Consider the following 25,618-nt stretch of genomic DNA (forward strand, 5'->3'; position numbering starts at 1 on the left):
GCAACTCCTCATGATCTAACCGTAAGCTTACATTTAGAAATCTGCTAATTCCTTTTATGTTTTCAAATGTACCATATTTGGTACATTTATGGTGGGTTACACTGTACCATATACAGGCTCTATAATCTAGTGCTAACCAGAGTACAGTAATTATAGAAATACAATAATTTCAATCCTTTTCAAAATGAATCTCCTGCTTGTCTTTTGTCTGGAAAGATGAAACAAACAAGCATAATGTACTAATATTGACAATAATACCAAAGTTATATTGTCTATAGCTCATAAAAATGAAGATATACCTGTTCCAGTAGCTCCAAAACTGGTCATTTAAGTATGCTTGATGGCTGCATTCATCACCAAAAGAGGCTTTGCTTTCAATCCAATGAATGATGTGACCTTCTACAGCTAAAAAGAAAAAAAAAGTTATTCATGGTAATTTGAGGTTTTTAAGCAATTCTCCATTTTCTATTCAATTAATCCTGATGTCATGAATTTTCACTTTTAAAAGATGGTGAAATATTTTACCAAGGAAGGGGTTTGAAATACACCATGATTGGAAATCTGGAGAGAAAAGTACACGAGAGATGACAAGTACACAAGAGATGAATTGCTGCAGCAATTAAAATTGCTGCAGCAATTAATATCAAGGAAGAACATAGGGGCCGTGGTGGTGCAGTGGTTAGAATGCAGTAGTGCAGGCTAACCCACTGTTCACTCCAGAAGTTCTATCCTTACCAGCTCAAGGTTGACTCAGCCTTCCATCCTTCCGAGGTCGGTAAAATGAGGACCCAGATTGTTGGGGGCAATACTCTGTAAACCACTTAGAGAGGGCTGTAAAGCACTATGTAGCAGTATATAAGTCTACGTGCTATTGCTATTGCTATTGCTATAGAACTAAGAGACTGGAGGAGAGGAAAAGAGAAACAGGTAGATTTAAAGACAGAAATGAATAGGAGAAAATAGGTAGTACAGAAACTGGGCTATATGCAGGACACAAAAAAAAAGGGGGGGGAGGCAGGTGAAGCAGGTGGGAAGAGAGAATGCTTCTTTTTCCTGCTCCAGTTAAGAGAGTCATGGTCTGGACAGTTATTTCTTCTTTCCTGAACTGTTATGCAAATTTATTTCCTTATAGTAGCCAAGTCTGAAAAAGCCTTCGACTGATAAGAAAGGAGATGCTGAACTGTGAAAAATTAAGTTTGATGCTCAAGAATCACAGGATCTTTAGAAATAGGCATAAAAGATATTCAGAGCAAAAAGCCAAGGGATAGGGTATAACGATTGCTGTAAAGGTGTTTGGCATCATAACTAACAAGAAAGGAATGGGAACGCCAGAAAATAAGTAGAAAGGTATACTGAAATATTTATTTATTTATTTATTTTATTTATTTATTTTATTTATTTATTTTATTAAATTTCTATACCGCCCCTCTCCCGAAGGACTCAGGGCGGTGAACAGCCAGAAGATAAAACACAGGAAATACAAAATCTAAAATAAATTAAAACAAATTAAATAATTTAGGCTGAATTTTAAAATACCCCCATAATTAAACAAATTAAAAATTTATGTTTAAAATTTAAATTTAAAAGAGGAGATGATTTAGGCCAGGCCAGCTTGATGAAATAAAAACATTTTAAGCGCGCGACGGAAGGTGCGAAGATCCGGGATCCTCCGTATCTCCGGGGGGAGCTCGTTCCAGATCGTTGGTGCCCCCACAGAGAAGGCTCTCCCCCTGGGGGCCGCCAGCTGACATTGTTTGGCCAACGGCACCCGGAGGAGCCCCTCTCTATGCGAGCGTACTGGCCGATGGGAGGCTATTGGTGGTAGCAGGCGGTCCCGTAGATAACCAGGTCCTAAGCCATGGAGCGCTTTAAAGGTAGTAACCAAAACCTTGAAGCGCACTTGGAAGACCACCGGGAGCCAGTGCAGCTCGCGCAGGAGAGGTGTTACATGGGAGCTCCATGTTGCTCCCATAACCACCCACGCGGCCGCACTCTGCGCCAGTTGGAGCCTCCGAGTGCACCTCAAGGGGAGCCCCATGTAGAGAGCGTTACAATAGTCCAGACGAGAGGTGACGAGGGCATGAGTGACTGTGTGTAGAGAGTCCCGATCTAGAAAGGGACGCAACTGGCGAATCAGGCGAACCTGATGAAAAATCCTCCCGGTCATGGCCGTCAAGTGATCTTCTAAAGACAGCCGTGAATCCAGGAGGACGCCCAAGTTGCGAGCCCTTTCCGTGGGGGCCAATGATTCACCCCCAATAGTCAGCGATGGCACCAGCTGACTATATCGGGACGTCGGAAACCACAGCCATTCAGTCTTGGATGGGTTGAGCCTGAGCCTGAGCCTGTTCCTCCCCATCCAGATCCGTACGGCCTCCAGGCACCGAGACATCACTTCAAGGGCATCGTTGGGGTGGTCCGGGGTGGAGATGTACAGCTGAGTGTCGTCAGCGTATTGATGGTACTTCACCCCGAAACCACGGATGATCTCGCCCAGCGGCTTTACATAAATGTTGAACAAAAGGGGCGAGAGGACCGATCCCTGCGGCACCCCACATATGAGGGGCCTCGGGGTCGACCTCTGCCCCCCTGTCAACACAGACTGCGACCGGTCGGAGAGAAAGGAGGAGAACCACCGTAATACAGTGCCTCCCACCCCCAACTCTTCCAACCGGTGCAGCATGATACCATGGTCGATGGTATCAAAAGCCGCTGAGACATCTAACAGGACTAGGACAGAGGAGCAATCCTGTCAGCAACTTGTCAGACTGTTTTTTTTTTCCTTCCTTCCTTCCTTCCTTCCTTCCTTCCTTTGCAGTTTTTTCTATTGCAGTTGCATAGAATTAATTTTTATACTAGGAAAAAATGTACAGTCTGTTTTGGTGGAAAGCCAAGATGATTAGAGTTTAGGTAATGAAGCTGTACTCTCTAAATGCTTCTTTTCTACAGAAAACGACTACATCATTTATTACTTGTTTTTATGAAATGTTGATTGCTTCATCACACTGATTAATTTATAACTATTTAAGCATGTATTTATTCTGCAACTGTTTTCCTCATTGCAAGACTATTGTGATGTACTTCAAATCTCAGATGACAATCTAGAAATTGCAGAGATGATTCTAGAAGATGATACACATTTTCTGGAAAATCATACTGGAACAATAATGTAGTATTCACTGTGTTAATATATGGCAAGGGAATCCTAGATTTAAACTCTCACAAGATTTTTTTTCCACGAAAACAAGTGTCGGAAAACTATAAAGATTGGCATCAGATTCTTAAAGGAAATATATATAAATGTAATAAATAAGCAAGCAGAAAATAAGATCCTGCAAGAAAGCTGAGTTGGACTAGACAGCTTTCGTTATTTTTCAAGATCTCCATGTAGCACCTCTATTCAGCAAGCTATGCTGGCTCTCAGTAAGCAACAGGTCCAATTTATCATCTGTAAAGTCCCATGTGGCCAGATTATCTGTAAAATCACTTGTCTTCTGTTGTTTCTGTTTGCCCCATCAAAATCAGCTGGATTGGCTCTGATCCCATCTAGCATACCATCTTATGGGATCTAGGAGTCAGTCGTTCCCTCTCGGTCTATAGCTTCTGCCCTGTGGAACAACATCCCTTCAGAGGTTTAAACAGTTTTGATACTATTGGACTTGGATGTTTCCGCAGGCATTTGGGCTAGCTTAAAAGAACCCTGTGATTAGTTATACTGTAGTCTTTTTGACTAGAGGAGGAATGATTTTTCAACCTCAAGCTTGTGTTATATTATTGTTTCTGGAGACTCAGAAATTGTTTTATTATTTTTCTGTTTTCTTACCATCTGTACACTGCTTAGGGTTACTCTTGCGAGAACCCTATAGATTGTCAGTACCTACATACATTTCTATTAGCTTTGGAATTCTCTTCTGTATGTAAGAGTCTGGTCCAATGAATCACCATGGAGAAACATGGGACATTTTGGTAAAATACAGCTGGATGTCTTTGATCTAACTACCAGTTAAGGGAACTTTTTTGGTTTCTGTTATGCAGTCTATCATTAGCATCATGGTGATAAATGTAATTTTTTAAAATAAGCATTATATACTGATTTGGATAATAACTGTTTTATATTTTTACTGTTTTACTCGATTGTTCTGCACCACTCAGAGTAGCTTTCTGTGAGATGAGCAACTATATAAATTTTATTAATAAATACAAATAATATATTACTACATTTGGACATTGTTTCTGCAGGAAATGCAGCTATTTGGCTAAAGACTATCTTGACAGTGAAATCTTAAAATATTTTTCTTCTCCAACAAAGAAATCTAGATTTTAGAGAAAAAATATACAATCAGTTTGTTCATGAATAAGGGTCTAATTTATTATGTACAAGTGATTGCATTCAAACAGATCACTTCCCATAATACCGTTTCCCTGAAAATAAGACCTCCCCGGATAATAAGCCCAATTGGGCTTTTGAGAGCATGCGCTAAAATAAGCTCCCCTGAAAATAAGCCCTCCCCGAAAATATTTAAATGCATGTGCAGCCAGTCCCCGCTATTTCCTCTGGTTAGGGCTAGGGAAACAGAGCTGGAAATCAGGTAAGATGGCAAGAGGAACCCCGTCTTGCTCCACACACCCCAAAATAATAAGACCTCCTTGAAAATAAGGCCAAGCGCTTATTTCAGAGTTCAAAAAAATACAAGACAAGGTCTTATTTTGGGGGAAACACAGTAAATTCTTAATGGAACTGGTTCACTACTGTGCATATCTTCAACGTTATGATTAAAACATATCTGGAATAATTCTACTAAGATTGCTAGCATTTAATATAAACAACTCAATTAGAAAAACAAAAAGCATCATGGACTTACCAATTGGCACTTCTAATATGAAGTCTGGTGTTTTGTCATAACCCTTTGCACGTAACTGATCTTCAGCTATAGAGAGAATAGATGATATAAACAATAGTATTATTCTATTAGCTGATAGAAAAAATAATTAATTCTCTTTTGAACAAAGATACAAGAATTACTAATGCACTCATACATATCCTTCTAATGCATGCAATGCTGTGTCAGTTTAAATGAACCTTCTTGGTAAACCTGAAACATGAATCTAAAAATGCTTCTTTGCCATCTCTGCATTTTTATGCCTTCATTATAGACATCATTAATTCAACCTGTCATATTGTACTTTGTTTCTGAAAAATGTTCAAAATAAAGAAATATTTTACTTGACTGAAGCTCCTGCAAATACCTTTAAGAAACCGCTAGTGTTTCTGCAATGAAGACATGTTATACCTTTATCTCAATCTAGATTTTCATTAGAAATTAATATTTCAGTTTTCACTGAAAAATTATTATACAACATAGATACAGATGTTATCCCAGAGTTTTTGGTATGACATCAAGCACTGCACTGATAGAAGGGAATTTTAAGAGGCTGACTTTCCAAAATTATACATTCCCTCACAATCTCTCTCCCCACATCTCCTATTCAATAGGCATAAATCAAAGAGTTATTGTGAATGGAAAGATCTGTAGTATACAGCATCTTATCAATGAATCTACATCCATCTTCTGAGGCTCTTCCTCAATTTGGTAAGATTCCTGTCAGTATTACTTAATAGGAACCATGGCCAAAAGTATTTCTTACCTTTTTACTGATCACTAAGACATAGAAGAGAAAGAATCTGCGCAGTTTTTATCTGCCTGTTCTCCTTAGTCTACTTAGACTCAGGGTATCATGGAATACAAGAAAAAATGTTTTGAAAAATGTATTTGGTATATTATTGGAATCAATTTTGAAAGGATGTTGCGTCATCTACTAGTTTCTCTAGCTGAAACATCCAGAGGCTTTAAAATATGTTTATCTCTTTCATCTAGTGGTTTGTGAGGGAGAATTGATCTTATTTAAATGGTTTACTAATTTCCATTATTTCACTAAGGAAAAACTAATTAGAGCCATGTATTTTCCTGAATGCTTAAGGTGTGGATGGAATGAGTAAACTGATTTAATCTTTTCTTTATTGTAGTTCAACATTAAAATATCTTCTTGCATTCTTTGTCGTAAAAAATAAAGTAAATAAAGGATATATTTCTGAATGCACGTGATTAGTAAACCCATAACATTAATTTCATGAATTCAGAATGAATATGTTTATTTTTTGACAGAATTGTGTTTTGCTATATAATTTATCTAACAGTATCATAAGTTTAAGTTATCCTTAACAATTTGACTAAAGAAATTTATTTAAATCAAACTTGGTTTCTGTCTTTATTAGAAAATCATAAGAATACAATTAAGGAATAGATGTCTCCTACATAAATGATAAAAAATAATTGTTATAAAGTAATCATGCAGAGATGTGTTGCTGCTTTTTCCTTCAGTCCTGCTATTAGTACCTCATAGTTATTCTCATTTAATCCTAATATTCTTAATCTTGTTATTATAGAATCCAAGAAACAGATTGGATCACAGCTGCTATAATTAGGCATTTTTGTTTTAAAATAGTTTTTCTATTATTTGGGTTTTGGTTGTATTTAAACTTTTGCTTCAAAGCCTTCATTATTAAAATATACTTTTTCATACTGAGATGTTATCATTCCACACAACAGTTCTGAAGAATGAGAAACATATCATGCTTTAAGACAAATGGTGCTTTAAGTAATAATAACCAATGCATGGAAGTGTTAACTATAATACTCTCCTTACATATGTTATCATTTAATATAATTCTGATTAACAATACAATGCAGGAAGGTTTAATATACTGTAAAAAAAGAAATAAACTTCTAAAGAAACTAGTGAATCCCTCTTGTAGAGATTTAATACATGAAGCATTATAAAGCTAATATTTCTTATACTTCCTTCTAAGTCTCCTAAGACCTAGACTATGGCTAATATCTCATGACACCAAAAGTAATACAACAACTGATATTAAAGCATTTTTCCCAGCTACTTATTCTATAAAATATTAATTACTTGCTTGTGCACATGCAGTATAAAGTATTAGATAACTGAGTTCCTGCTCAGGTCTAAATCAATAAAAGATAACATGCACTGCATCAATCATTTCTTAGTCTCTCTTTACTACTTAATATATAGGATATCTGTAGAGACTTTTTTGGAAACAATTACTGAGATTTCCAACATTTAGGTATTAGATTATAATATAAAAGCTTACCTAAAAATGATATATTTCTCTCCAGAAGCATTTCTTGCAGTAAGACTTCATGTTCATATCCAATTGCACTGATAGTTTTCCATTAAAGAAACATGTTCCCCAATTTTATATAAAACTTGACTTTATAATAGCATAGCTCTTTGTGGTAGACTATAGTGATCTAGAATTGAGTCCTGGCTACTATATTTAATTGTAAATATAACAATTAACTTTGCATTTTAATAACCAATTGTCAGTCTACAAACAAGAAAATTAAAGATATTGGAGGAGGGGATGGAATCAGAGTATTAAGGTCTGTTATGAGATAATCTTCTATACATTTTCAGCAAGACTGGTAAGTCTTTATAATTACTATGAAGCAGCGATATATCTCTAGTCAATATTATATAACTAGTTAATGCTAGAATTAATTTTAAAAAATTCAAAAATAATATGGTGTCTTTGTTCCACACCCATTTTTAAATTCAAGGAATTGCCATGACAGTAAAAGAGACATTTCATAAAAGTTTCTTGAAGAAGAATAAGATAAGATGTAAACAAAATAAACTTTTTTAGACTGTTAGAAATGAAAGACGACAAATAATCTTTATTCAGAATTCAAAGATAATAATTCCCACTTGTTTGCAATCATTTCATCATAATTGCCTTTGTGTGTCCTTTATTTGGCAGAACTAATTTCAAGGTACCTTGCATTAATGCTTTAAAAGAGGACAGAATTTTTTTTCTGGGAAAAAAAGCTAGAAAATTTCAAGAATTTTCAAGAGAGTCATTAACTATGCTTGTTGGTTTTCCTGCACAATTTAATGAATTCTGAGAAAAGTAAATTTAGTAGTGATGGTATGAATCTCACTTTTGAGATGAAGTAAAACATTTGATACGTTGTTCTTGTAATCTGGATAATTCATATAAATAGATATTGCTTTGGAGGTTCATCAGTATTTAGTAAATGCTATACATACAAGGTATGGTCATACAAGGGACATTATGGTCCCTATGAGACGCCCTCTATAAATGCAGGAAGTATGCAGTGGAGTACCCCAAGGCTCTGTTTTAGGCCCAGTACTCTTCAACATTTTCATCAATGACTTGGACAGGGGATAGATGGGGAACTCATCAAATTTGCAGATGACACCAAGCTGGCAGGAATAGCCAACACTCCAGAAGATAGGCTCAAGATACAGAAGGATCTTGACAGACTTGAACATTGGGCGCTATCTAACAAAATGAAATTCAACAGTGAAAGAAGTAAGGTTCTACATTTAGGGAAGAAAAACAAAATGCACAGGTACCGTATATGTGGTACCTTGCTCAATAGTAGTAACTGTGAGAGGGATCTTGGAGTCCTAGTGGACAACCATTTAGATATGAGCCAGCAGTGTGCAGTAGCTGCCAAAAAAGCCAACACATTTCTGGGCTGCATAAACAGAGGGATAGAATCAAAATTACGTGAAGTGTTAATACCACTTTATAATGCCTTGGTAAGGCCACACTTGGAATATTGCATTCAGTTTTGGTCGCCATGATGTAAAAAAGATGTTGAGACTCTAGAAAGAGTGCAGAGAAGAGCAACAAAGATGATTAGAGGACTGGAGGCTAAAACATATGAAGAACGGTTGCAGGAACTGCGTATGTCTAGTTTAATGAAAAGAAAGACTAGGGGACACATGACAGCAGTGTTCCAATATCTCAGGGGTTGCCACAAAGAAGAGGGAGTCAAACTATTCTCCAAAGCACCTGAGGGTAGAACAAGAAGCAATGGGTGGAAACTAATCAAGGAGAGAAGCAACTTAGAACTAAGGAGAAATTTCCTGACAGTTAGAACAATTAATAAGTGGAACAACTTGCCTGCAGAAGTTGTGAATGCTCCAACACTGGAAATTTTTAAGAAGATGTTGGATAACAATTTGTTTGAAGTGGGGTTTCCTGTCTGGGCAGGGGGTTGGACTAGAAAACCTCCAAGGTCCCTTCCAACTCTGTTATTCTATTCTATTCTATTCTATTCTATTCTATTCTATTCTATTCTATTCTATTCTATTCTATTCTATTCTATTCTATTCTATTCATGATTTCTGATTTTCTATGGTAGATTAATATTTTTAAAAAATTGAAAATCCAGCCTCCTATGAGGAAAGATGTCAGCCACTATCATTGATCTTTTTAAATCAACCAATGAGACGCTAAAACCTAGTGCTTTACTTGATATGTTTACTTGTCTAGAAAAAAAAGAGCAACAACTGGCTTCCTGAAACAAGAGCATATTGGATGGGAAAGTAAGAGGCATTAGATCTGAGCTGCAAAAAATATGGTTAAAATACGGTTTGCATGTTATATAGCCTTTTGCTAACACTTTGTGGTTGTTTGAATCTTTGCAGCCCAGATCTAGTGGTTCCTCTAGAGCAGGGTGGATAAAAATCAATGATTTTTTAAAAAAAAATCAAAAAAATCAGATTTTTTTTATTTAAATCGGATTTTTTTTGATTTTTATCGAATTTATTTTAATAAAAAACTTTTGGGGTAAAAATCTATCGTAAGATAGTTTTCTATTTAAGATACATAAATAATTTAGTTTATTCAGCATGAAATGGAGCTTAGTTATGTAGCATGAGGCTGTATATTCTGCAACAGTGGGACTATCGGTAAGTCAACAGTGGGTCTAAGGAGTAGCAGAGATGTCAGTTGCTCTTTAAAAATTATGATTTAAATCGAGTTGATTTAAATCAAGCCTTTTTACTAGTGATTTAAATCATGATTTAAATTGTGATTTAAATCAACTCGATTTAAATCAAATCCACCCTGCTCTAGAGTGAGCCAAATTTGAGTTTTGGAAAATGGATGTTACATTACTGTTCATATCCAACAAGGTAGTCATTTTATAAATAGTTACCTCTAGCAAGATCTCAAACTTCTAAATATGTTTACAGCCTTAAAAGAGATCTCCCTGGTCCTCTAGCTATTTATTGCACATTGATACAAGAGACTGAATCAATCTGTATGAGATTTTTGTAATGCCATAAAATATATGACCACCCACCCAATATATGACAACGACCACCCCAACAATGCCCTTGATGTGATGTCTCGCTGCCTGGAGGCCGTGTGGGTCTGGATGGGGAGGAACAGGCTCAGACTCAACCCTTCCAAGACCGAGTGGCTGTGGCTTCCGGCGTCCCGATATAGTCAGCAGGTGCCATCGCTGACTATTGGGGGTGAATCTTTGCCCCACACAGAGAGGGCTTGCAATCTGGGTGTCCTCCTGGACACACGGCTGTCTTTAGAAGAGCATATGACGGCCGTGGCCAGGGGGGGCTTTTATCAGGTTCACCTGATTCGCCAGTTGCAGCCCTTTCTGGACCGGGACGCCTTGCGCACGGTCACTCATGCCCTTGTCACCTCCCAGCTGGACTATTGTAATGCTCTCTACATGGGGCTCCCCTTGAAGAGCACTCGGAGGCTCCAACTGGTCCAGAATGCGGCCGCGTGGGTGGTTATGGGCGCAACTCGTTGTGCCCATGTGACACCCTCCTGCACGAGTTGCACTGGCTCCCAGTGGTCTTCCAAGTGCGATTCAAGGTGTTGGTCACCACCTTTAAAGCGCTCCATGGCATAGGACCCAGGTACCTTCGAGACCAACTTCTGCCACCAATAGCCTCCCACCGGCCAGTTCGCTCTCACAGAGAGGGTCTCCTCAGGGTGCCATCGGCCAAGTTATGTCGACTGGCAACACCCAGGGGGAGGGCCTTCTCTGTGGGAGCCCCAGCCCTGTGGAATGAACTGTCCCCGGAAATGCGTAAGATCTCCGACCTCCGGGTATTTTGCTGTGCACTCAAGACCCTGTTGTCCTGCCAGGCCAGGCTATCAACATAGTAATTTTAAATTGGGTGTTTTAAATTTCTGGGGTTTTAAATTGAGCCGAATTATTTAATAATTTTAAATAATTTTAATTGATGTTTGTTTTGTGCTTTTAATAGGCTGTACACCGCCCTGAGTCCTTCGGGAGAAGGGCAGTATAGAAATAAAATTATTTATTTATTTATTTATTTATTTATTTATTTATTTATATACATGCAGGACATGAAAATTATAATTAAGATATAATAGGTAGCATATATTACTACTAATGATGAAAGAGGATTTTTTTTTTCTCTATTATTCTTCCATATTTTAAATATATATTTTCAATAATTATGAACTTATACTTTTTCTACAATTTAAATAACTAGATTACATATTATTGTTGTTGTTATTGTTATCTATCTTGTAGAAACCACACAGTTTGAATTTTTGTAAGTCATGGGAAATATTGCACTATGAAAAATTGATGTAGCAAGTCAAGGTACGCTATAATGACAGAATCAAATAAGGAAGATGACTAATAGCAAAAGTATAAAATAAATTTTACAAACTGTGTGTATAATACAGTGTGAACAAAAAGGCTTAGATTTAGTCTGCGGTAATACCTATTATTGATGTATGGCCCTGACCATGGAGCAAAACTTGTAAATAACTTCACAAGCCAGTCTGTGCTCATTCAATTCAGCAGCCTCGTTTCCCGTAAATATCTAAACTGTTACTGAAAAACAGCCTCTTGGCAATTCAAAGAGGTTGACTTCATACTTTAGTCCATGCATATATAATTAGATAGTTGTATTTAAAATCAATATGCAATCCTTAGAAGACATTATACTTTAAAAACTTTAGATTGGTTTTAAATGACTTTGTATGTCTTAAAATTAACAACTAATTCAGCAATAAATATTTTAAAATAATCTTTCATAAACAGTTAGAAATAATTAAATGTTTAGTAACTTATGGTCAACCACTTTTAAAAAAACCTTATATTAATTATTTCTATTTTTTTCCTTACTGCTCAATGAAATCTGATCTGAAATTAACTATGGTGTATATTGCAATAAATACTGTATAGTAAATATGGTTTAGCAGAAGTATGGTTCTCAATAACCATGTCCATAACTATTTCTAGGTTACAGGCTACATAGGACCACTTCTTTGACCCAATTTTATAGCCAATATCTAATTATCTATGATATAGATGACAATGTAAAAACACTACTATGTCAATGTACTATGATACACATTTAGCAGACAATGATCTCATCTTATTGCCTTTATTAACTATAGTTTGGAACAAAGATAGATTTACCAGAATCATTTTTCATTCCCCAAAGAATCTCTGCCCAGAAACTTGGTATGTACAGTACATGTGAAGTATGTGGTAGAGTTTATACAGTGACTAGGGTTCTAAATCTATCAAAATGTATTTATTTTGTGTTTAGTCCGATAGGTCTGGGTTTATCATGACATCAAGGAATTGAATGTTTAACTATAGCGTGTTCCCTGAAAATAAGCTTAAATAAATATTTAAGCGCATGCGCAATCGGTCCCCGCCATTGCCTCTGGTTAGGGTTAGGGAGACAGAGCTGGAAATCAGGTAGGATGGCAAGACAATCTCCATCTCACTTCACGAGCCCAAAAATATTAAGACCTCCCTGAAAATAAGGCCAAGTGCTTATTTCGGGGTTCAAAAAAATATAAGACAGGGTCTTATTTTGGGGGAAACATGGCATTACTAGTATACATTGTCAAGACAAAACCACAGAAGCTTTTAGCGCATAAAAAGATTGTGCTATAATTCATTTTCTTGGAGGCACAGCAATAAGACTAATTATGCCTGTACCCTTGAAGCTGTCTGAACTTTGTTACTTCTCCCAAAGCATGGGCAGACTTCAGACATGTTCCTATTTTATTATCTAAGAAAATATCAAAATATACAGAGCCAGGTATAAAGCAGAGGTTTACTGAAGACAAATATTAGATGGTGGATCTGATGTCACATTGCTACTTAGCCTGTCAATATACTGGATAGAAAAAACTCCTTTAGTAATACAGAATCATAAAAAGCACTGATAGCAGTGAAAAAAATCAGTTACCCTGAAACATGCACTAGTTTTTTCCATCTGTTAGGAAGAGCCAAAAGTGCATATTATACAGCAATTTGGATGAGCAGATGTCCCAGTGACTTGCATTTTGGTAGGTTGGTACAGAAATTAAAACTAATAAAAAATGTTTCAAACAATTAATTCAATATAAAAATAATTCATTGACTAAAGACAGAAATTAGGTTTCTTAAAAAAGTAAGAAAGAACAGGCAAAAATAAATTTGTTTATTTCATCAAGGTTTTGCATGGGTTGTTATAAATTTTGTTTTAACTTTAATTTACTGTGGTTCTAAATTATGGTGAGATGTGTTGTTATAAACTAGTATGTATCTTTTTGGAAAAATCATATTAATGTTTATTCTAAATTAATATACTTATATAATCACTTCAACCCACTAAAATGAAAAAGAAATAAAATTGGTATGAAGCTGATTTAAGAACATGCACAAAATATATTCATTCTGAGCAAAAGTCAGTGAATTCCGTATGTTTTAATTACTTTGTCTTTAGATTAAGATTCCCTTCCATTTTTATAACTGTAAACACTATACAAAGTAGATGATTTGAATGTATTCTGTCTATTTATCTCATAGAATAAGTTGCAAGGTTTGTGCTAATTTGCTTAACTATTAACTTTTAAACCCGGTTGCATAGGAACAACATTTTCATTCTTTAAACATCAAGATTTTCTAGAATGTTCAGTGGATGAGAGAGATAAAGGAGAACAACCTTCCAGAAGGGTTGTGCATGTAATTAATTTGAACAGAATTACAAGTAGCCTACGCATCTATGAATACACTTAATTCCACTTATGATCATTTTTATGCGTTATCCTTTTTTCATTGTGACAAAACAGTGGTAAGTCAAATTTTCTTGCTCTTAGATTTTGAATCACAGTTTCTGTGGGAAATGCAAAGAAGCTATTACGTCTTATAAAATTTGCAACTTATGACAACAAATAATTTAATACAAGATTGTGTATTTCACGTGACCAACAGCAAGAGAATTTTATCTAAGCAAAGGAAATGTATATCTACTGAACTGACAATTTTCATATGGCATATCTGGCATTAGTTAAACAATGTAAGTAAGAGACAGGTTCTGCAGTGATCCCCTTGTGGCTGATTGAATGTAAAACAGAGGCACATGATATGTGTTTTGAAAAGCAGAACTTTATGTCAGGTTACAGCTAGACACATCTCCTCCTCAAAGCCCAAGCTCATCAACTCTGCACCTAAAATTTTATGAGAAAGGATACTGTTTGATGCAGTCCACCACTGGTCCATAACAATAGTCATTCACAATGCACTGCAGACAAATAAAAATAGTGGTAGGAAGATGGGCATGTGTATTTCTATTATAATTAATAGAATCATAAGAAATGGACGTTGCTTACCTGAACGTCCCTTTTATCCTCGCTGCTCAGACACTCCTTAACATGGGTATTTCTCACTCCTATTTGCATGGCTGGGTGTCAATCATATCCCTCTGGAGCTGGATACGCCCTTCTTCCTGCTCCTTCCTCAATCTTTTCACGAAGACATCTTGGCCCAAGGGCATCAGGTGATATGAAGGAAAATCCCCAGAGTGCAGGACAGGAACAGAACAGCTACAGAGGGAAACAAGAACAGACCTCCACCAAGGCCAGACCCGGCAACGAAAAGGGAGGGACGGAGTGTCCTCGCAGCGAGGATAAAAGGGACGTTCAGGTAAGCAACGTCCATTTTCCTCCTCGCTGCTCAGACACTCCTTAACATGGGACATACCCAAGTTCAAGAAGAGAGGGAGGGAATTAAGCCGAAAGCTGGCCTTGGGGAGAGATTACAGACTGTAAAACTCTTCTGCCAAAGGCAGCATCTGCAGAGGCAAACCTATCTAAATGATAGTGACTTACAAAAGAAGAGAGAGAGGACCAGGTTGCCGCCCGGCAAATATCATCTACCGATGCCTGGGTAGCCCAAGCCGCCGATGTTGCGGCACTACGGGTAGAATGGGGCAGGATACCCCCTGGGACAGGAGCCTCCCGCAACTCATATGCCCTAGAGATACAGGCTTTGAGCCACCTGCCTACTGTTGCTGAGGATACCTTTTGACCCAAGGAAGAGGGGAGAAAGGACACCAACAACGCCTCAGTCCTGCGGAAGGAGGCAGTCCTCTTAAGATATCGTCTCAATGCCCTTTGCACATCCAAGGTATGCCAGCGTCTCTCAGTAGGATGGCGAGGGTCCGGACAGAAATTTGGCAAGATAATTTCTTGGGCCCGATGAAAGCATGTGTTCACTTTTGGAATAAAGGCTGGGTCAAGTCGCAAGACCACCCGGTCAGGATAAAAGATACAGAGATCACTTCTCATAGACAAGGCCGCAATTTCAGATACTCTGCGAGCTGAAGTAATTGCCAACAAAAATGCCATCTTCAATGACAAATAGCGCAGGCTGATCGAAGCAAGAGGTTCGAACGGTGGTGCAGTCAAGGCCTGTAACACGAAGGTAAGGTCCCATGTAGGGTAGCGATGAATCGGCGGGGGCCACAGGTTGGTGACCCCTTGTAGAAAGGAACGGATTCTGGGATCCTGAGACAAGGGAACTCAATTATCCACAGACAAGACAGTGGCCAGAGACGCCACCTGATGGCGAAGGATCGCAGGAGCTAGTCCTTTAGAAAACCCCGCATGTAGGAATCGTAGAATGTCCGGAACAGCCGCAGTCGTGGGATCAACGTGATGAGCACTGCACCAGTTCGCAAAGGCAGTCCATGAAGCGTCATAAATGCGAACTGTCGATGGTCGCCTGGTGGCCCGAATGATGGAAATGACATCTTCCGATAAATGGTCCTTGAACAGCTTTATGCGCTCAAATGCCACACGGCTAATCGGAACCATTCTGGCTCCGGATGGCGTATAGCACCTTGAGTCAAGACAACCTTGCCAGGTGGAAGCCTCCACGGCGGTTCGATTGACAGGTTCTTGAGGTCTGTGAACCACTCTCGACGAGGCCAATACGGCGCCACCAGCAGGAGATTCGTCCGTTCTTGAATTACCTTCTGGATTACTTTGGAGATGATAGGCAGGGGGGGAAAGGCATAAAGGAGCCCCGAAGACGCTCTGAAGAGCGTCCAGGCCCTCCGCCGCTGGCGACGGGTAACGGGAATAGAATCTCGGCAATTGAGTGTTGAGGGCTGTCGCAAACATGTCCACTACTGGCAGGCCAAACCTCGTCGACAGGTCCTGGAACAGTCCGGGGTCCAGACGCCACTCGGCGTGATCTATCTGGTCTCTGCTGAGCCAGTCTGCTTCCCAATTCACAGCCCCGGAAATGTGTTCGGCTCTTATCGATAAGAGATGGAGCTCCACCCACGACAGAAGCCTCTCCGCCTCCTGCATCAGAGTCCAAGAGCGGGTCCCCCCTTGCTTGTTGATATGGGCCTTGGTGGCCACATTGTCCGTTAGAATCAAAAGGTCTTGGCGATACACAAGATGTTTGAAGTGTAGAAGAGCGAACCTGACCGCTCTGAGCTCTAGCCAATTTATATTGTGCAGTTTTTCTGTTGACGACCAGACCCCCTGGGCTAACTGGGAGTTGAGATGGGCCCCCCAGCCCCTCAGACTCGTGTCCGTGGTTAAAACTATCCGTTTCGGTTCCAGAAAGGGAGAGCCCCTGCTGAGAGCCGGAGACAACCACCATCGCAGGGAAAGCCGAACTGGAGCCGGTACTGTCACTTTGAATAGAGATTCCGCTCGACCCTGCTTCTGGAAAGGGAGCAGGAACCATTGAAGGCGACAAAGATGGAAACGTGCCCAAGGGACAATGTCTATGCATGATATTAGTTTTCCCAGGAGCTGGGAGAGTATCAGTAGTGGGACAGTCCGGTTTAGCAGGATGTGAGACACCAGTTGCTGAATGCTAGCTCGTCTGTCGGGGGACAGGAGGACCAAACACTGACTCGAATCTATCGTTGCTCCGAGGTGCAGAATACGAGTCGTGGGGGAGAGATGACTTTTGGCGAGATTCAAAGTAAACCCGTGGTCCTGAAGAGTCCGAACTACCAACTCCCGGTCTCGAATTGCCAGTTCGGTTGATGATGACAGGATCAAAATGTCGTCGAGGTAGCATGCCAGATGGACAGGAACCTCTCTAAGCGACGCCGCCACCGCTGCCAGCAACTTTGTAAAAGTCCTCGGGGCGGACGAAAGGCCGAACGGCATAGCCCGATACTGAAAATGGTGGTCTCCAAACGCAAACCTGAGGTACTTTCTGTGCAACTGGTGAATGGGAACATGCAGGTACGCTTCCTTTAGATCTACCGATTGCATCAGATCTCCCCGCCGGATGCAGCCGAGCAATGACTTGAGGGAATGCATTTTGAACCGACGGTATAAAATGTGTTGATTGAGACGTGGTAAATTCAAAATGCCTCTCCAATCGCCCGAGCTCTTCGATACCAGGAATAGCGTTGAATAGAAGCCGGTTCGGAGCTGGTTTGCTGGAACATGTTCTATGGCTTGTATCTGTAACAGATGTTGAATCTCGAGAGATAGTAGAAGTCATTTGTCCGGTTGGGCCAGCCAAGGACAAGGAACGTAAAAGTCCCGTGGTATGGAAGTGAATTCCAAGCATAGACCGTTGATGACAGTTTGGACAATCCAGGCATCCGAGGTGGTAAGCGGCCACAGGTGGGAAAAGGCCTGGAGTTTTCCACCGATCGGCACCAGGGGCGGTGAGTCAATTACCGCGTCTGGTGTAGCGGGCAGAGGAGGACCTGAAAGGTCGTCTGAAGTTGGCTTGTCGGCGACTGCGGTCACGAAAGGACGCCCGATCTGACACTGGCTGGTACTGGAACTGAGATGATCTGTGATAAGAGGCGCTGCTAGCGCCTTGCTCGTGACGAAAGGGTTGCCGGTTATAAGGCACGTAACGTCTATCCTGGCGTTAGAAAGATGTGGGCAGCACCTTCTTATCCCGGTTCTCGACCAGAACGGAATCCAGGGACGGGCCAAACAAGGCAGGGCCTTTGTAAGGAGCCGCAGTTAGACGCCACTTGGACTTAGCGTCAGCTCTCCAGGTACGGAGCCACAGCAGACGTCTTGAAGAAACTGTCGAAGCCAGGGCACGAGATGCAAATTTCGCGGCGTCCAAAGATGCGTCAGCCGAATATTCAGACTCTGCTATCAGTTTAGCCAGGTCTTGCTGCAAACGCACGTCTTTGGGTGGAAGCCTATCCCTCAATTTACGCAACCACACCAGCGATGCCCGGTTGAAAAAGGATGAAGAAGTAGAGGCACAGATGGCCCATGCCGCTGCCTGGTGCGTCTTACGAAAAGCCATTTTGGCCCATTTATCCTCAAACTTGAGGCCATCCCCTGCTTCACCTACCAGAATGGAGGAAGACGTAAGACTAGCCACCGGATCATCAATTGTAGGCAACTGCAGAAGGATCCAGTACAGGAGCCGAAGCGTAAAGTTTCCGATCAAATGAATTTGGGCCAGAAAGCGAGGCGGGGTGGTCCCACGGCTTCTGAATGACCTGGCAGAAAAGGTCAGGACACGGAACAAAGTCATAGTCAGGTTGAGACAGATTAAACAGATTATTGTTAGGGCCGGGTGGAACCGAGGTAGAACCCGGATTAGTGTCGGTATCCATGTTAGTGGCCGCTTTCGCCTTGCGTAGAAGAGAACGAAACAAAGAAGGCTTAAACAACCCTGGGAAGGCTGGCTTGTCCTGAACTTCCTCCTCATCATCGGACATCTCAAAGTCTTCCAGGAAATCATCCTCCCGGGCAGGTTCAGCCACGTGACCATGAGAAACAGAATGTTGTTGTCCACAAGTCGGCTGCACATGACATGAAATAGCAGGAACACAAACTGGAGTCGGAAAAGCACCAGAGGTCTGCTGTAACCCCACTTGAAAAATATGGGACATAGCCTGAGTGAATAGTGATTGAAAATCCACAGGCTGAACAAAGGCAGGACCCACCTCAGGGCGGAGGCCAGCTGCAGTGGGAGTGAAAGTAGCTTCAGGAGCAGACCTAGAAGCTTGAGACAAGTGGCTAGCAGCACTAGAGGACCCTGACCTAGCTCTAACACCGGCCTGGTTAGTCTGGCTCAATGGCAACCCTTGAGAAGTAGATGGACAATCCTCGCACAAGTCACTGGAGATGATACCCACATTATGGGAGACCCTAGGGTCACAAGGCTCCTCATGGTCCCCAACCTCATCCACTGGCTCAAGACAAGTAAGCGAGTGGGCCTGTTGTTTTGCCTTAGCAAATTGTTTTTCTAGGGCGTTGTGCCTGCGTTGGGCATCCTTATCTGACTTGGAAGACCTGCTAGACTTTGCAGGTTTGGAACTTTTAGACTTCTTCCCCTTGACCTGTTTAGGGGAAGGCACTGGAGAAGGAGAAAGACTCCTGTCAAGGTCTGAGGAAAGGGCAACTGCCTCCCTATCATCCATAATACCAACCCGTTCACAAATTCCAATAATTATTAAGAATCAAATATCAATGAAATCAAATTTAAAATTATATTATTATTATTATTATTATTATTATTATTATTATTATTATTATTATTATTGTTGTTGTTGTTGTTGTTGTTGTTGTTGTTGTTATTATTATTATTATTATTATTATTATTATTATTATTATTATTATTTTAATTAAAGTCCCACAATAATATATACAGGGATAAAATTTCCTTCAAGATGTAATTAGTCAACCGTAATCATATATATATATATATATATATATAAAAATAAAGAAAGGTAAGTACTTCCCTGAACGTCGTCAGGCAACTCTCTCCAGACGGGTGGTAAATGCAGGTAGAGTCTGGACTGCGTCCACATCTGCCAACGAACCAACGACCCTGGAAACCAAAGCCCAGGTCGCGGTGATAACAGAGCAGCTGAAATCAGCGGGCGGCCGACAGTCACAAAATGGCGGCCTGCGATGGAATCCACAAACGAGTCTCAAGCCAGGAGAAACAAAGCGCCTACGGCTGGACCGAAGCTGCACTCAAATTAGTCAAAAAACAATGAAATTCAGCCACAGAGTTTGCCAGCCGGCAGGGACTCAAGTCGAGAAGATCTGCGAGCGATGTAAAACTCCGCAGTCCATCGGCGATCTAAATAGCGGCAAATGGCGGGAAAGCAGGAATCAAATAAACCGCCAGCAAAGTCAAGCCGCTAATGGCGGCCGGAGCCCCGAACCGCCGTTACGAGCCTGCAAGCCTCACCAAATTAAAGGCAGGCAAAGCATAGCACTCCCAGACACAAATAAAGGATAAATTAAAGGAAAATTTCACAAAAATAAATGTCAATAATTAAATGGAGTACAGAGAAAAGACACCCAAATGCTCTTGCAAATAGCTGAGTGAAAAGACTGAGGAAGGAACAGGAAGAAGGGCGTATCCAGCTCCAGAGGGATATGATTGACACCCAGCCATGCAAATAGGAGTGAGCAATACCCATGTTAAGGAGTGTCTGAGCAGCGAGGAGGAAAATACTTTTTTCTTCAAAAATAAAACTTTTGAAGCAAAAGCCTTTTGCAAGGAATAACGGAAAACAAAATTCGCATCCTTTTTATTCTGTAAGAAATGGTGTGTCTGTAAAAATAATACATAAGACAGTAAAATGCTCTCTTCACAAATATCGCATTGCTATTTATGCACTGCTGACCTCTATGTAAGATAATAATGATGCCAGCAATTAAATGAAGTTTTAAAAATTTTTTCCCTGCTAGGCAGAGAACAGCATTGTCATTGAAAAAAGGATGACTGTGATAAATACCTGATAGACCTGATTGGCTAAGAGTCCATCTGGAATCTGAGAAGGATCCCGAAGCAGACTGTTTATGAGAGTTTTTGAAGCTGCAAAAAAAAAAGAAGGTGATACTTAGTATTGCTGTAAATATGACACTGATCATCAGTTGCTATGGAGGAAAAATGAATGAAAAATATTTTTTTTTCTTCACAGATCAGTATCTTTCAGAATACATACTTGTAAACTTGCATATACAATACTGCTCAGATATTCTTCGGTAGAGGGAAGCAAAGTTTTCATCTTTCATGCACACATGTACTACACAGAGGCGAGTTTTCTAAACACCCTTCCGACTTCAAGGAATATACTGTATAATGTATCCCTATATAATATTATTTTGTATATGAGCCATAATAAAAACAAGTACATACAAAGCAGAAGCTGAAGTTAACAATGGGCCACCTAGTTAACTGCTGCTCAATCGCATGAATATGCACAATTGTGTGACAATGTAGCAACAATGGTGCATTGGAATGCTTCTAAGAAATACCACTTGCCTGCAAGCAAGAACTGGTGGGGCCACAGAATACACAAAGTAATTGAAAATGAAGAAGCTGAAGTAGTCAGACACTTCAGAATTCAAACGATTTTTGGGTAGAATATGCTGTTGTTGTTTCCTTAGCATTTATCTTGCATGGTTGCAGACTCACTTGGATTTGCACTGCACTCACCCAGTTTTTACAGCAAAGTTATGACTGCATCATGCGAAGAAGTCTGGCATTGAAGAGGGATGAAAGGGAGTAACCAAAGTGGCTTTTGTACTAATGGAGGGTTAGGACCTGGGTCTCCCCATTCTTAGGCCAGCACCCCAACCACTATACCATGCTGTCTCTGGATAGATTGAATTTTTTTTTTTTTTTTTTTTTAAATTTGATTTATATGCCGCCCTTCTCCGGAGACTCAGGGCGGCTTACAGTGCGTTAAGCAATAGCCTTCATACTTTTGTATATTTATACAAAGTCAGCTTATTGCCCCCATAAACTGGGTCCTCATTTAACCTACCTTAGAAAGGATGGAAGGCTGAGTCAACCTTGAGCCTTGGAGAGATTCGAACCAGCAGTAAATTGCAGGCAGCTGTGTTAATAACAGGGTGCTTTAAACCACTGTAGTACCAAGGCTCTTATTTGATTTGATATCTATATATCTATGTATATCTTTGTATACCTATATCTGTCTATGGTATGTATGTATGTATGTATGTATGTATGTATGTATGTATGTATGTATCTATCTATCTATCTATCTATCTATCTATCTATCTATCTATCTATTGATCTACAAAATAATTTGGATATACACACACACACACACACACACAAAATTTACTTTTCTAACAATAGATTCTAGGATTCTCAAAAATTGTGATATTGTAACTCGATAAAATGATTTAATGAATGTATACAGCCCATTCAAAAAATAAACTTATAATTGTATTGGGGTTAGCGTTAGGCAACAAATAAATATACTGCTTATTTATACTTTCACTCTCTCTCTCTTACACATCCACACCTATTTCTCACACCTTTCTATTTACCAATTTGATGCAAAAATCTGGTGAAATCAAACAATCTCATGACTCCAAAGCTTTATATGAAGTCAGAAATTATTTATTTACTTACAGTACTTATTTATTCACTTATTGTACCATGTGTGGTACAGAGGAAAAGTAAACATGATTGGAGGACATGAGGCTTCTTTGCAGAATTCTGACCATCTGACTTAACACTAACTCCATAGAAAATATTATAACAAAATGGAAGGGAAGAGAGATGAATAATTTGCAGTGAAAAGCAAGGTCCAAAATTTATATGCACCAAGTATCAGGGCAAGAAGGAAAAATGGATCTCAATGGGGCATTTTCAGATAAGCTTCTTTAATTCAAGAAAACATTTTTTCTTTAGTTTCATGAATGAGTTTCATATTTTTAAAATAAAACTCAAGATTTCAGAAATTATATAACAGTAAACAAATCCAGCCTCCTCATTAGAAATAGTTTTAAATATTAGGAGGGTACTTTTTTCCTCTCTGCTTATTTGCAATGAAACCACATTATTTTATAATGTTGTAAGATTAGGGGTTTGTGTGTGCACGTGTATATGTGTATATGTGTTTTATACATATGTATGTATAAAAACTCAAGGTGTCAAACACACCCACTATGCCTGCCTATTTTCTCCACAACAACACAAATTATAGGCAGCCATGTAAGTTTTTTTCAAATATATAAACAAACATTATATAATTTCCACTGCATAATTATAATGTAAATTATAGCAACTTCACACCTCTGAATACTTTCTTGTGGCTAGATTAATTACTATTTTCAACAACATTGGCACTGTTCTTGTTGTTGACTTACTTCTCATGACCTGGTGAACAACATCTCTCCAGGACTGTTTGTAACTGCTTCTGAGCTCATGCTTGTGTCACCACTGACATTGTCTAACCACCTGGTCTTCTGTTTGCCTATATAAAATGCCTTCAAAATCAAGATTTTCTTTTCTGATGACTATTGCCTATCCACTATGTGTCCAAATTATTTAAGTTTTAAATTCATAGTTTGTGCTCCTAGGGAACAGTCTGGATTTACTTCATTTGGTATTGAATGATTGTTCTTCTTGCAGTCTGAGGTACTCTTAACTCTTTTCTTCAGTACCACATTCACAGACATTGATTTTTCTTTGTTTGGCCTTTCTGATGATTCAGCTTTCTCAGCTATAACTCTTCTAGATTAGGTAAAGATGTTGTCACCATCATTCCCTAAAATTAATAAAGCACGGAATTCTAATAGAAATATCCGGTCAAGGTATGTTTACCATTATAAATATTGATTTAATTAGTTATGAAGTTCATCAATACCAAAGGCAAACAAAAATACAAAATTGGACAGTTAAACAGTAACTGTTTTCATGACACTACATTCTGAAGAGAGCCACAGTTTAGCCTCCCTAAATCTATTGTAATCCATTGAATTGGATTTCAACTGCCAGTCAGATACTGTATGGTGACTGTGGAAATTACATAAGACCCTGCTCTATCTAGCTAAGGACACACTAGAACAGCATTCAATGTCATACAATAGCTAAAAAGATCCATTCAATTAGCATTTATGGTATTCTGTCCATAACTCTGGGGATAGTAAAGGGCTATCAACATAGAAGCCTGATAGCATGATCTTCTATTAATGTCTTCAGTTCCTTTTTAAAAGTATGTAAGATGATGGCCATTGTCTTATCTGTCAGTAGAAAATTCCCCATTTTAACTATGGGTTTATTTATTTATATAATTACTATGCACCCATTTCTCCTACGAGGTAGTGTTTACACAGGAGAAAAACTTTCTTTGCCTCCTAAATCAGCATATCTATCATGATCTTGCTTACTTAAAGAGTAAACAAACTATATACCCATAAGCTTTTCTGCAATGTTTAGGTCTGTATATTTATTCTAAACTCTCTGTCTTCTATCCTAATTTTAAAGCTACACGAAACTTAGATAAATATATAATATTCAGTAATGCATGTAAACAGTGTGGTAAAAAGGCATAACTACTTGATACAGGTACTTCTCACTTTCCAACTGCCTTGGTTGGCAACTATTCACATTTATGACGGTTGAAAAAATAACACGTTTGGATCAATCTTCACATTTATGGCCATTGTAGCATTCCACAGTCAGAGTTACACAACTGACTTCCAACAAACAGAATTAATGAAGAACATGGAAGTGAAATTGCAAGTCATATCACATGGTATCTTGCTTGATTATTGTGGTGATTTACTCAATGACAGAGACAGTTATAAGTCCAGCACAGTCATATGATTTTTCATTTAGCAACTGTGGCATTATTTCAAACATATTTCCTTACCTAAACAGAGAAACAGAATGACCAAGGGCATGCAAAAAAGCAGTGGGAGCACTGACTTCCTGCTAGCGCATTCATTGAATTTCCTTGTGGGAAACAGAAAACGAAAAGCAGAAATCTTCCTTTCTGACTCAGTCATGACTGTTACAGTCCTCTCTACATTTTTCTAGCATGGTAGTTCCTTCCTTCCTTCCTTCCTTCCTTCCTTCCTTCCTTCCTTCCTTCCTTCCTTCCTTCCTTCCTCTCTCTCTCTCTCCCTCTCTCGTCCCTTCCTTTCACGCTGTTCCTCCCTTCCTCCCCCTCCCTTCCAGAATTGCTCCTTGAGAAAACCTAAAATGTTTGGAGAAGTAAAAAAAAAAAGGGGGGGGGGAGAGATTCCATTTACTAATGTTCTGGCATTAATTTTCATCTGTCTATTATACAGTATGCAGATATGTCTAAAAAGCTGTGGCCCTTAACAAGAAAATAAAAACAACACTAATTATAGCATGAAGAAAAACATCTGACCGTGTCAGGAATTATACAAAGCATCAGCTTCAAATTTATAGTTTACTTTTTCTTTAGTTTCAGCTCTTATTAATCCTGCTTTTTTAAAAATTCTTAATGAAATGTTCAAATAAAGGAAGATGAAATGAAGTATTGAAAAGGTCAATTGGAATTACTTCTGAATGGTTAGGAGTGAACAATTAAACACTATTCAATAAATATTAAAAAGCATATATTGCATATAACTGTATAGATTTCCCTATGCATCTGTGTTTTGTATTTTTGTGCGCTTGAATCATATGGGGTGTAAAAAAGGGAT

General features: G+C 39.2%; 1 protein-coding gene across 1 annotated transcript in view; it reads right to left on the reverse strand.

The window, feature by feature from the left end:
- Positions 1–25,618, reverse strand: part of CDIN1 (CDAN1 interacting nuclease 1) — a 134,244-nt gene that overhangs the window by 50,328 nt on the left and 58,298 nt on the right. Inside the window, exons 6-10 of the mRNA XM_070940235.1 lie at positions 20,917–20,996; positions 14,393–14,442; positions 7,178–7,245; positions 4,863–4,928; positions 300–405 (exon numbers count right to left, since the gene is read on the reverse strand). Of these exons, the coding sequence (XP_070796336.1) occupies positions 300–405; positions 4,863–4,928; positions 7,178–7,245; positions 14,393–14,442; positions 20,917–20,996 (370 nt within the window). The remainder of the gene's footprint in view (positions 1–299; positions 406–4,862; positions 4,929–7,177; positions 7,246–14,392; positions 14,443–20,916; positions 20,997–25,618) is intronic.

This window comes from Pituophis catenifer, unplaced genomic scaffold, assembly GCF_029215685.1.
Source record: "Pituophis catenifer annectens isolate HBS135680 unplaced genomic scaffold, rPitCat1.0.hap2 SCAF_1, whole genome shotgun sequence".
In the NCBI taxonomy this organism is placed as follows: domain Eukaryota; kingdom Metazoa; phylum Chordata; class Lepidosauria; order Squamata; family Colubridae; genus Pituophis; species Pituophis catenifer.